General features: G+C 40.0%; 3 protein-coding genes across 4 annotated transcripts; 1 reads left to right on the top strand and 2 right to left on the bottom strand.

Moving 5' to 3' along the window:
- Nucleotides 1-724: 724 nt before the first annotated feature.
- LOC112197171 lies at nucleotides 725-1,838 on the top strand. Its single transcript, XM_024337751.2, has one exon. It carries the CDS (start codon nucleotides 1,083-1,085, stop codon nucleotides 1,443-1,445), a length of 363 nt encoding a protein of 120 aa, XP_024193519.1. The 5' UTR covers nucleotides 725-1,082; the 3' UTR covers nucleotides 1,446-1,838.
- Nucleotides 1,839-2,846: 1,008 nt separating this feature from the next.
- On the bottom strand, nucleotides 2,847-5,014 carry LOC112197170 (chaperone protein dnaJ 49). 2 transcript variants are annotated; one of them, XM_024337749.2, is made up of 3 exons: nucleotides 4,843-5,014; nucleotides 3,542-4,699; nucleotides 2,847-3,343 (listed from the first exon to the last, which is right to left on the bottom strand). In XM_024337749.2, the coding sequence occupies exons 1-2, from the start codon at nucleotides 4,848-4,850 to the stop codon at nucleotides 3,544-3,546; spliced, it is 1,164 nt and encodes a 387-aa protein (XP_024193517.1). In that variant the 5' UTR covers nucleotides 4,851-5,014; the 3' UTR covers nucleotides 2,847-3,343; nucleotides 3,542-3,543. The 2 variants fall into 2 exon arrangements, with proteins under 2 accessions (XP_024193517.1, XP_024193518.1); XM_024337750.2 differs by having other exon boundaries at nucleotides 3,542-4,682; nucleotides 4,843-5,013.
- A 733-nt stretch (nucleotides 5,015-5,747) lies between these two features.
- LOC112196600 (condensin-2 complex subunit D3) lies at nucleotides 5,748-12,067 on the bottom strand. The gene is made up of 9 exons (XM_024336993.2): nucleotides 10,551-12,067; nucleotides 9,200-9,883; nucleotides 8,115-8,609; nucleotides 7,688-7,779; nucleotides 7,504-7,591; nucleotides 7,298-7,412; nucleotides 7,071-7,197; nucleotides 6,818-6,992; nucleotides 5,748-6,588 (listed from the first exon to the last, which is right to left on the bottom strand). Exons 1-9 carry the CDS (start codon nucleotides 12,042-12,044, stop codon nucleotides 5,887-5,889), a joined length of 3,972 nt encoding a protein of 1,323 aa, XP_024192761.1. The 5' UTR covers nucleotides 12,045-12,067; the 3' UTR covers nucleotides 5,748-5,886.
- Between the last annotated feature and the right edge of the window lie 598 nt (nucleotides 12,068-12,665).

Genomic DNA, 12,665 nt, shown 5'->3' with positions numbered 1-12,665 from the left:
ACAGTGTAATAGTTTTTTTTAAGTCACCCAAAGAGTATTTTTTATAATTTTTTTTAATGAAAAAAATTAACAAAGTGACTTAAGTGATTGACAGTGTAATAGTTGAGTGACCAAAGTGATATATTTGAAACTTCAGTGACCAAAGTATCGAATGAGTCATAGTTGAGTGACCATTTGTGAAATTTTCTCATCACGGTAATAAAAAGAAATTCAATTTAAGAGAGGGAGAGGAAAGAAGGGTAACCATATAATTACTCGTTTGAAAAAAAAGATAGGAATGTGTTTATATAATTACTCGTTTGAAAAAAAAAAAAAGAAGAAAAAAATACAGACAGCTAACCTAAAAAGGGCAGAAAGAAACAGATGGGTAACCTAAATGAATTAACTTCGCTTCCTTCCCATGTTCACTTCCCAATTCCCACCTGTTTCGTCTAAATTAAGTGACCCCCGGCCCAACGTGGTGGGAACTTGGAGTACTGCTTCCCAGCTTCATTTCTCCGAAGCTCTTGCCATACACATGCATGTCATCATGTGTGGCATGCTGACAAGCATGCAGTCACTGCATAATACCTTCCTAACAGGTAACCAAGTAGCAACTTCACAGTTCACACATAATATCTCTGAAACTCTGTAGCTCTAGTCCAAAATATTCCTCACACGCTTAGGTCCACAACAATAAACCATTTTCACATCAACTATCCCCACTCAAAAAGTCCTCCTCCCCACCCATTTTGAAATCCAGAGCCAAGAGAGAAACCTCTTCCCTATTCAATCCTCTCCCTTTTTTTCTTCCTCCAATAAAAGCCAAAAAGAAAAAGCCAACCCTTTTGAATTTTGATTATCTTACTCTCCTTCACACATCTATAATACACACCCCATCGACATTTTCCTCTTACAATCTCCAATAATTCATAAGCACCCATCATCCTTCAGACAAACGCGTCCCAAACACACCGGCCTATTTTTATAAACCGCCCCCTACTACTCACTAGCTAGCTCCATCAATCCTAAAGCTCGATCACCATCAACCCTAAAGCTCACCATCAACATAGTCAAACAACAAAACACCACAGACCCCAAAAATGATAGATCAAGACAGGCAAGGAGCAGGAGCACCCCACGGAGTTCTACTCGTAGTTGTGGTGGTTTTGGTGATATTCGTCCCCTTCTTCCTCGGTGAGCAAGGTGAGGCCATAACTGAAGGCATCGCCGAGCTTCTCAGCCCCGTCGGGCTTCTCCTCCTCCCCATCATCCTCCTCCTCACCATCCAGTTCTTGTCCTCGTCTCACGGCTCTTTTGTCTCCTCCATCTTCTCCACTGGAGAGCCCGACACCATCCACAGGGTCAGTGGCTCCCCGGTGGGCGTCGCATTGTTTCTTCTACTCGTCTTGTTTCTTCTCTACAATCGCATGTCGATCTTCGGTGGCGGCGACGATGATGAGTGATTGACATGTACCATGATCGATCTGGGATTTGTGCTCGAGATTGTATTTTGTATACTATACTCCGGTACGTACGTAGGTACTTTTTCATTTCGTGTATCAACATGAAATGGGGTTTGTTCCTTTGTAATTAGAGTGAATACCCAGGTTACAAGTGGGATTTCGGGATGATTGTAGGAGGGTGTTTTGGTTATTTATGAATAGTTAGTCGTTGACTGACTGTAGCCACTGTCGGTGCGCGGAGGCGCGTGTAAACGCGTGTTGCCGGTTTCTCTCCTACAGTAAACTTTTTGTCGACTTGATTTAGTCTCTGATATTAATCTTTCACATGGAAGCTCCTTTATCTTTGGTATCAATTTGTTTTCAATGCAATTTGCCTTTTTACTGTTTCTTAAAGTTGACTGGTTTATTAATAATATAAGCACATAATTGTGATGTGAAATGGGTGATCCAATCTTTTGAATCTGAGGAAATTAAGTGAGCAACGAGAAGAAAATAATATAGAAATTTGGGAGCATTGCTTTTTAATTTTCTTTGGTTCTTTTGAGGACAGAATTGATGAGTAAGATCTGCAATTCATATTTTCTTTAGAAAATCTTTGGGAACAAAAGAGAATATCCCTGTTTCCACGAAATTATATATACAGATGCAGTGGACCACATGTGCATCGTCTCAAACATGTGCAAGGTGATATCTAACAAGTTCTTTATTTCAGCCAGCAAATCTGAGATTCTGAGATATACCAAATACAGGTTCAGGTTTATTTAAGAAATCATTGATCCGATCAAACTCAGGTGCAACTACGATTCGGAGTTATTGCTTTGCCTGAACTCGACCCAAATCCGTTTGTGCTAAATAGAGACCCAAGCCAAATAATGAATCTGAAGAAAATATTGGATTCATACCAGAAGAATATATTAGATAACCAATGTCTCAATTAAATAATAGCACATAAAAGTCAAAAGATGGGATCCTTGACCAAAAAACTGCTCCGCAGAGAATAGCTTGAAGGATCAATTCACTATGAAGTGAGATATCTGATACTCTAAATATCCATGAATTGATAAGTAGTTATATCTCAACTCATGAGAGAAGTAACTGTAGTTACTACTCACAAACATTGAAATTGTAAGATGTTTAATCACTTAATTCCATACCAACAAGAAAGTGAACAGAAATCTACTTGAAAAATACAATCTTTTGCCTAAACTAAATAATTGAACTGCTGCCTGAATTGCTTTTGGGGAAAGTTGTCCTAGAAGGATAGGCCAGTCGGCAAAGGAGGTAACTCAACCTTTCTTACTGGAGATTTCCTCATTGGAGCAGTAAGAACAAAATGTAACACTAGAAGGAAATTGGTCAAGGGAAAAGAAGATGCTTAACAATCATCAAGACACAACAAAATTTCTTTCAACAACGAAACAAGCTACTACTGGAACTGAATATGCTCAAGTTGCATGGGTACTTCCATACAAAGTGACTTCTCAGAACAAATGAAACAAAATGGTAACATCACCTGCATAGTGTATTAAAAGAATGTAAAGGAAATTTACTGTTTCTGAGGGAAAAGTAAATACTCATTATCACAAACCTACTGCTCAACTGTCATTACTATTCTGTAACTCGCATTTACCTCCCGGGTAATTTCAAAAGCTGTATATAATATTATTTCTAACCAAGTGCAATGTCATTAGGGTGCTGAAAACCCTCATTACCACCATCCCAAACGACATTTGAAAATAGCTCCATGGCCAAAACTCCAAAAGTCATATTGGAGAAGAGCAACCTTGGTCACTTCCAAGAATACAGCCCCAGAATTTACAATATGAACCTGATGCACCTTCTGAGTACAGGCTTAACATTGTTGAGGTATTAAAGCTACATCAATTCAGCCACATAGCCTGTTATAACACAAAGCCAATGATTCAAAGTAAGCAACTAAGTTGATAATTCAAACAGAAGGAGTTAAAAACTAAGAATTTTTGGTAAAAAGTGACATAATGATGGTGGATGATGGCTCCATAATCAATCATACAATGAACATATATCATTAACAGCATTTTCCCAAACCAAGGTACCACATGTAACTCATGACTAACCTTCAAGCTACTTCAAGGGCGTTTAACTTATCGCAGTGAGGAGTAGACATTTTCTTATTCCAGTGACGCCTCTGAAGCTCAACACGACAGTAGTGTACAAGCACATTTTTGTAATCCTTGATCACGCTGCCCTCAATTTTAGCTCGAGCGGAACTTCCAAGAGGATAACTCTCATCAAATCTTGGTGATTTAACGAAAAACTCCACTCCATGTCTCTCAGTTGTCTTGGGAATCTGGTAGTTGAAATTCTTATGCAAAGCATATTCGGGCTCTGTGAAGGGCAGATATGCAAGCAATAAAATTACCAAGAAAGGTAATATTTGAATAAGAAGCATAATGTTTGGTCCCCCATGCTGAACCTCCTCCCTATGAAGGCCACCAGCTCCTCTAGTCCTGTAAACTTGACCCGTCCTAAACACGTCTGACTGACCAAAGAATGCCCTGAATATCTCATCGGGGTCAAAATCATCATCAAACATGTCATTCCCAGTTCTCCTCCTCCGCCTCCTCCTCACATCGTGCTGCTGGTTATACTCAAACTCCTCAACCAATCCAGTCTGATCATACTGCCTCCTCGAATTCACATCACTCAAACACTTAAAAGCCTTGCTCACAATCTTAAACGCCTCTTCCGAACCAGGAGCCTTGTTCTTGTCGGGATGAACTTTCAACGACAATTTCCTATAAGCCTTCCTAATCTCCTCAACCGAGCAAGTCTTCTCCACGCCGAGAATAGCATAATAATCTTTATTCCTCTTCACCTGCCTAATCAACTGAACATGCTCTTCGGTGTAAATCCTCTCCCCATTCAACCCCTGCCCCAATTTCTCCTTCCCAACCTCCTTACTAGTCTCACCAACACCCTTTTCCTGAGTGGAAGATGCCGAAGACCCCGAATCGAGCCTCTCGCAGGCAGCCAAGAGCTCATTAACTTGCAAATTCTGATTAAGGCGTTGGGCTATTTTGATAAACTTGGTAGCACGCGCTTTGTTACCGGCTGCAATTGCCTCCTCCGCAATTCGAACACATCTCAAAGCTTCATCTTTGTTACCATCCATGATCAAACAACTACCACACAACCCAAAACTCAATTCCCAATCCCCAAATTTCAATTTTATCCAATCCCTGAATTCAAGATATCCTAATTCAAAAGCAAACCTAGATTAGATTTTGATGAGTCAGTTCATAAAAATTGGGTCTTGATTGTAAACTAGGCATAAAAAATTGCAGAAAGTGAAACAAGATAATGTCTTGATCTCGAAGAAAAACCATGATAGAGAGAAGGCTGAGCTTAAGCTTACCTGATCATAGATCAAGACCTCGAAAAGAGTGAGAGAGAGAGAGAGAGAGAGAGAGAGAGAGAGAGATGGTTTAATTGCAAAGCGCTGAGAGCGCACCGAACCCACAGCTGAGACTGGTGCGTCGACGACCCCGAGGACCCAACCCAGAGTCTAGTTTTGCTCATCCACCATGAATGGTCATCTTACCAATCAGAGGATGCCACGTCAATGTACGATACAAATGACATGGGCGATGGGCTTGAACATAATGACCCAGAATCAAACCCGGCCCATTTAAAAATCAGTGTATTTACAGATATCTTTCTGATCAGGTGCCTAGGCGGCTAGGCCCCGCGTCTAGGCACTAGAATGTGGTCTAGTCGAATCTAGTCAACACCACCTCCTTATCAGGAATCGATTCCTGAATACTCAGGAATTCGATTACGAAGGGGGGAGATGGGTTTAGGAATCATTCCTCCGGAATCAATACCGATTCCTTTCTTCTCTCATTCCACTTGTCTCCGATTCATGATTATTTTCCATTCCAAGTAAATAAACGTGTCATTAAGTATGTCGGATTTAAGAAAAATGTTCAAAATATATTTTCTTTTTCTGGATCGAATACTTACAAGCTAAATTTTAGTTTGTAAATAATTATTATATACTTAACTTTTTCCCCATATTTTCAATCAATTATCACTAACTATAGTTTTTTTTTTTTTTTTTATCAAAACACTAACTATAGTTATTTGTCTTAATAAAACACTTATTTATATGTTATATAATGAAATTAAAATTTAAAAAAATATCCCCCTAGACACCCGCTTAATCTCCACCTAAGCAATTAGATGCTCGGCTCCTCCCCTCCACCCGCCTACCGCCCAAGAATTTTTAGAACATTGTTAAAAATTGATAACTGACAGGTACAAAGTGATAATTATGTGTCATATGAGTTATGTCTTAGTTTATATTTATATTACGGTGTAAATGAACACCAAACAAGCATACAAAATCAGCTTGTTTCACGGTGAAGCTAGGAAACTTTTTTCTGTTTCCGACTTTATTTTAGTTCTCCTCAACAAAGTCAAAATTCTGTCTTCTTCTCACAGATTCTAATACATCCAAGGGCACACCACTTCGAGCGCTCTGCCCTCCCTGGCAGGTCTTGAGCTTAGGCACGCTTAAAGAGCTGAGAGGTGGTGTCTGTCTCCCCTTGTTCATGTCCTTGAGCACTGACCTTGCTATGGCTTCAGCAGCTACATCTCCCATTGCTGAAGATAATCTCACGTCGCCTTGCAATCTGCCAATGGATTTGTTATGTGCCTGTCTCACACTTGCAATCTTGGATATACCGGGAGAGTTGAAGCTAACTGTTCTTTGATGGTTGGCAACAGTCTCGGCAGCTGTAGACTTGACCTTTGCCTTTTCATACTTCTGCATGTCATATATCAGCTCTTTCTGGAGCTGCTTATCAGCAACTAATATGTCTTCGATCTCATTTTTGTAATCCTTGAGGATGATGCGGAGGCATTCCATGAGGGAGCCTACAAGGGGGCTGTTTTTGCTTTCCAATAGCCGCTTCAGCTCTATAAAGATGGGTATTGTGCTTTGGATGAGGCCCTTTTTCAGTGCTTGAGTTATTGCCCTTCCCTTAGCAGCTGCTCCACCATTATCACCACCTTCTTCATCAATATCTCCAGTGTCAGATGATAACCCACGGTTGGATGGTATTCGGATTTCTTTGCAGGCAATAATTTGGAAAGCATCCTGCAACACAATCATGAATAACATATTTCAATAAAGCAAATAGCAAACAGAAACTCATTAATAACTAGCCAAGAAACATACTAGCTATAAAGACCAAAAAAGAAATATGAATAAAAGTCACAGATATCTAAAGGTCTATTAGGTACACAAACTTGTCAATTTAATGGACAGTAGTTCTACAAACAGACAGAAACAATACGGTATTTGTGAACATCATGAGGCAAATTACCTGCAGAACAGCCTGCCCAGTAATATCATCTATATTGAGCATGCCATCAGATGCTGCAGCAAGGATCTCTGTACATAACTTTACAAACGTTTGCAATAAGTGCTCTGGAGCCATTTGTTTCAGCAAAGAAACATAGATGTGCATTCTTCTAGACCTCGAAGCTTCATCATTTCCCCTGGAGACAAGATAAACTAGATATAAAAGCTGGTCCCACTTGCAAAGCTGCTTAACCTTTCACGGTAGACACACCTACCTTATGGAAAAAAGGCGGCTCTCTGCTCGTGAACCCTGAGCACCAGTATGTCCCTTGTGGGCACGGCAGTCATTCAGAACAAAAATTGCTTCTACAAAACTGTTATATCCGAGAAGAGGCGCCTTAGCTGAAAATGAAGGCAAAAAAAAAAGATTCACAGTCACATATCGAAGACAAAAACCAACTTCACAAATAATGAATGCGATAGCAAGAGAAAAGCTTGTAACCTTTCAAGATATTGCTGAAAAGAAAGGTGGCAAGCTGCTTTATCTTTTCTGACTCATCAACAAGTGACAAGAGAAATCTCAGGAAAAGAACTCCTCTCCACTTCACATAATCCCTCTGAAAATGATAGATTAGATTGAAAGATAGAATTAGTTGTCTTCCTGGTTTTAACATCAAAATGGAAATGTATGGTGTTAGACCAACATACCTGCAACAATCTTGAGAGCAGTATAAATGTCTGCCTTCTTACAAGTTCGCATGGATCACGGAGGCATTTTGTGATCCTTGGTATATAACTGTTGACATTGGCAGAAGCTATTTAGAAACTTATAAAGCAAACAGTATAATTCACCTTGATTCTTCGTTCTAAATTACAGTATTACTATTCTTACCTATCAACTAAAGAAGTATGACGAATGCAAAAATCTGCCATCACAACTACCAGATTGTTGCGAAGGGCTGCACAATCACTCTTTTCAAGTTCCTATAAAAATCCTGAAAGATTAGGAACTCAAATAGTAACTAGACACAAGAAGCAAAGTATTTAAAGAACAAATAAATAAATAAATTTGAACCGGCTGACATGCAAGTGTCACAGATTAAAACTAGCTTCCTCTTAATGATCTCTGAGTTTTTATTTTCCAATTTTAACTTTGGATTTGATACTCTAATCCTTAAGGTGAGTATTATATTAAAAACATTTGCAAAGCTGGTCCAATGTGTGAAAGTTTTGTTGACCATTTTGTCAAGTGCAGTGACAATGCTTAAGAAAAACATTTATAGGAGTGAACATGATAAATGCCAAGTCCAAGACCAAACCTGCACAATGAGAGGAATATAAGTCTTTGCAATTTTTTCATCTGTAAGGCAAATCTTCCCCATAGTCAACCATGCTTGAATGTACAAAGAAGGTGCTGTCTGCTTTAGAGATCCGATAGAGCCTGCTAGTTTATTGACTTTTGGATCAGAATTCCCAGAAGTGATGATGGTATATAGTAGTGGAATGGTGGTGCTCATATCAGCAGATGGACAAATAATAACCAAAGACCCAATTGTATAGACTGCTGTCACTACTTTTGACAAAGACTTGGACATGGTTATGGCTCTCTTGCCCATTCTACTCCCACTTATAGGTGGCGTAAAGAAGCCACCTTTTCGGGTTGTATTTGACTCCTTGGATATATACTTATCTAATATCTTGGAAGCTTTTGAGGCAATCTGATGTACGCATCTTTTAACAAGTGTATCAGCCTGCTCTGGATCTGAAACCTTCCGCTTGCACAATGTTCTGAGTGCTTTTACATGAGCATTAACCTGTCATCAAATACAGCAACTGATTTATAAAAAATAAAAATAAAAAGTCCTATGAAATAATGGAAACGTGGGAAGAGGAGGGGGAGGGGGAGGACTATGATTAACCAGTTGGCATCACTAAGCATACGTTACCACACGAAAATTTGTATTTATCTCAAGCTATTTTACATTTCTACAAGTTCTTTGCCAATTGAGTCTTCCATTGAAATGTAAAAACATCAGCAGTTTGCAATTCATAAGGTGAAATGCAATTTCATCTAAGGGAGCAATATATTTGCTATCCACCCTTCTAATCAGTCATGCAACAAGGAGCAACCTTGCCTGGAGTTAAAAGCACAGTTGATTCTAGGTTCATTAATAAAATGGAGGCTTAAAAAATCCAATCCATTTTGCTACAAGTGAATGCATATATGAAAGAGTGAATAAACATCTTGAGCATGTTCATCTCTCACTCCAGATAGGCCCAATTTGATCAATGCATACTTCATCCCTCCAGGCATGCTAAAGGCAAACTGAAGTACTAAATCCAGAAGCATTAAAAAAAAAAAAAAAATTATAAGAACAAATTGCTGAAACCAAAGAATGAGTACCTCTGTTGAATGCATGTTAAAATTTTCAATTCTTTTAAGCAAGTCATGAGCTAACTCTGCACCAACTTCAGAAGGCAGCTCAACAGATACATTAGAAATAGTCTGTAAGAGAAAAACACGATCCCCAGCCCAAGCAACAGAACTGGATTCTATACCCCCTCCCTCTTCATGTGCATATCCCTGTGGAAGTGGACTCTGAATCTCCCCTCCCCCTCCATGCTTGTCAAAAAGCTGCCAATGATGACGGAGAAACTCCCAGTCAACTGCTTTTGCAAGGTATGCTGACACCTCTGACAGAAGAAACCAAGAACCTGGTGGGGCTGTCCATTTCTCTATAGGCATGGATTGACTGAGCCAGAGAGACTCAGATGTCCTTATGATACTCTGAAGTGCAGTAGCAAATTTGTGCTTCAGTCGATTCTTCTTTCCCAAGTTTGTTAAAATTTTCTTCACCCAAGGTGCCACTTCTCCATTGCAAATCTCTTTCAAAAGGCTTAAAATGCCTTCAGGAAGTACTGAGTCAGTATTGATTTCAGAACCAACTGCAGATACCCTTTCCAATACCAGCTCTACAAACAAGTTTTCACATTCTTCTTGAATGCTAGACTCATTATCAGTTATTAAAGCTGGAACAGAATGTAGCCACTCAGTAGCCACGCTATCATCCAGGAATGTTCTAAAAGCCTACAAAGTCAATGCAAATAATATAAGATCCAGAATTGCAAATAATGAACTCAGTTACAGTCACAAGTCAAAAAGGGAAATTAAACTGATCAAGAGCAGAAAGACTAACTTGGAGGCATTCATCTTTTTGATAACTTAAATATTAGGAAAACATAATCAAGCTTGTATTTCATTATATTGGGTTGAAACCATCAAATCTCAGAGCCTAGTGCACTATCTGTTGCATCAGCGGAAAGTGTCGACACTAAAAGAATGTTAAAACAGATTTAAATTCACAAACAATGCAGACGTGCAGAATGTAATTGAATATTTTCTATAAAACATAATCATTCTGAAACTGTTTCTGACCAAGAAACCACTGTGGATTAGGATTTGTGTTCCAGGTGGTTCGACTGTATAAGACTATTCTTAGCATGGAATGAGGGGAGGAAGTTAGCAGGGTGACTTGTTATTACTTAATTAGTACTAAAATCAAGATGAATGGCAAATATCATACAATGTCTGAATGTTTATTTAAGATAGATGAGTTGGAGGCATAAAAAAACATTACAAGCCATAGATACCATAATGTCCGACATATACAAACCTATTAGAATTCAAAATTACTAACTGTAATTAAAAAAACAGTTTGAAAACCATTAGATGAAAAGGAAAACATGAAACTTACCACTGAAAGAGCTGAAATTGCTGCTTTGCGTATGCTAACAAGTGGATCAGAACAAGCCATGCCCATAGTCTTGATCAAGTCTCTATCAAAGCCACTACCAAGAATGGCCATCAACTTGGTAACCAAAAGAAGTGCAGCCTTCCTTACAGCTGCCTTCTCATCCATACACCTTGCCCTCAAAATCTCATTCATCCAACCCTCCTGCCTTTCATCCATTGCATCACCAAACCCCATAACTTCTTTCAACACTTCCCGACTCCTATCATCACCTGACAAGAAGCCAACCAGCTGAGACAAATTCGACAAAGCACGAGCTCGAATCCCAGCCATTGCATCCGAACAGCGCTGAATCAAACCCTCCAAGCATTTCCAACCCAATGAATCCCTCACTTCACTCTCCGAATTCAAATCCATCACATCTCTCAAAGATGTAACCAGCACCAGAATAAGGTCAACAGCCAAAAGCCTCAACCTAGCCTTCCCTTGAGTCATCTTCACCGCATACTCCACAAACACAACTTGCTCCTGAACCTCCATAACTCTAACAATCTCCATTATAGACTCGACAGCCAAAGCCCGAGGCTCAGACTTATCCGGCGCCTTGTGGACCAAGTACCACAGAAAATTCACCATTGCTTTCTTCACCCCCTCAAGATTCTTAGCCACACCCATCATCTGATTCCCCACAAAACTCAACGCAAATATCCTCACCTGCGATTTATGAAGAAGAATCATCGGTGCCAATGACTTGAACACCTCAGCTGCAATGCTGGCATGGTCTCCATGCTCAGGCTTGAACACCTTAAGCAAAACCCTAGAGCACAAATCAGTCAATTTGTTATAATTACCAGAATTGCCACACACCTCAAACCCCATGACTGGAATTTCAGCCACGGTTTGAACCAACGACTTCAAACTATCCGGAAACCGATCCAAATGAACCAAATCCATCACAAGTTCCAATTTTTCAAGCACCGAAAACAAAACCCTAACATCAAACTCCCTCTCTTCGCTCTCGCAATCCTCACTGTTCTTCAAACCCTTACCTTTGCCTCGCCCCTTCCGCTTCCTAGCGGCCGCGTTACCGGACCCAGTGCCGGGCTCGCCGTGACCCGATTCGGCGCGGCGGTGCTTCAGCGACCGGCGAATCGACTGGAGGAGAGAGAAGAACGCCATGGGAGTGAAGATAGTGCAGACGGGGGAATTGGGGGAGAGGAGGAGAGAGAGGTAGAGCTTGGAGGCGGAGAGGGTGAAATGGGCCGGGCCGGAATCCATGGCGGCTGCGATGGGGCGGACCAGATTGGAGAGGGAGAGGGACTTGGCGGCGAGCTCGTTGGAGAAGCGGTCCACGGGGTCGGGGTCATTGGAGTCGAAGAGGGTTTGGAGGTCGGAGAGAGTGGAATCGGAGATGGGTTGGGATTGGGTGTTGGTGGGGTTTTCGAGGTGGCGGAGGTCTTCGAGCTCTGTGACTATTCGGGTTATGGTTTCTTCCATACCTGATTTGGGTTTGAGGTCGTTGTGAGACTGCTCAGGTAGAAATGGATCCCCCTTTCTGGATTTTTGAAATTTTGGTTTTCCCGCTTTTTGGAATTTAATTATATTTTTGCCCCTCATCTTTGTTCTTATTTCTCAGGTTAAAACACTTGCAATGGTATTTAATGGGTGCGGCTATTAGAGCATCTTTAGCAATGTTAGTCATATTTGAGTTAAATTTTAGCTAAAAAGTTATTTTCGCTAACCACTTTAGAATTACGTCTGCATCAATACTCTCTATTTTAGCTAGTTTTGAATTTATATTATTTTTTAAATGAAGATTAAATAGTTTAAATGTATTTATAAATTACATAAAATAACTTAAAATGAATGTTTTAAATTATAGAGAACCTCATCCCGCTCTTTATATTTAGGAGCGTGAGAGCTAAAAGTTATAATAGAGAGCCACTTAGGAGTCTGGTGCAGCTGCTAAAATAGATAAAAAGCTAATCATTCTCTCAAATTAGCTAAGGAGCCAAAATAGAGAGTCTGCTAAAAATGCTCTTACCACCTTACCATTTTCTTAGTTCACCCTTCAAACATTTGAATTATTGAAAGACTATATTACTCAAGTGCAAAATG

This window comes from Rosa chinensis, chromosome 4 (assembly GCF_002994745.2).
Source record: "Rosa chinensis cultivar Old Blush chromosome 4, RchiOBHm-V2, whole genome shotgun sequence".
In the NCBI taxonomy this organism is placed as follows: Eukaryota; Viridiplantae; Streptophyta; class Magnoliopsida; order Rosales; family Rosaceae; genus Rosa; species Rosa chinensis.
The sequence above is the reverse complement of the archived record's forward strand: the minus strand, read 5'-3'. Positions and strand labels throughout refer to the sequence as shown.

Excerpts from the sequence above, each read along its gene's own strand:
- LOC112197171 (XM_024337751.2), top strand. The coding sequence starts at position 1,083 with ATGATAGATCAAGACAGGCAAGGAGCAGGAGCACCCCACGGAGTTCTA.
- LOC112196600 (XM_024336993.2), bottom strand. The coding sequence starts at position 12,044 with ATGGAAGAAACCATAACCCGAATAGTCACAGAGCTCGAAGACCTCCGC. Across the intron at positions 8,610-9,199 it reads TTAACATGCATTCAACAGAG|GTTAATGCTCATGTAAAAGC; the intron begins GTACTCATTCTT and ends ATTTGATGACAG. Across the intron at positions 7,592-7,687 it reads CATACTTCTTTAGTTGATAG|TTATATACCAAGGATCACAA; the intron begins GTAAGAATAGTA and ends CAATGTCAACAG.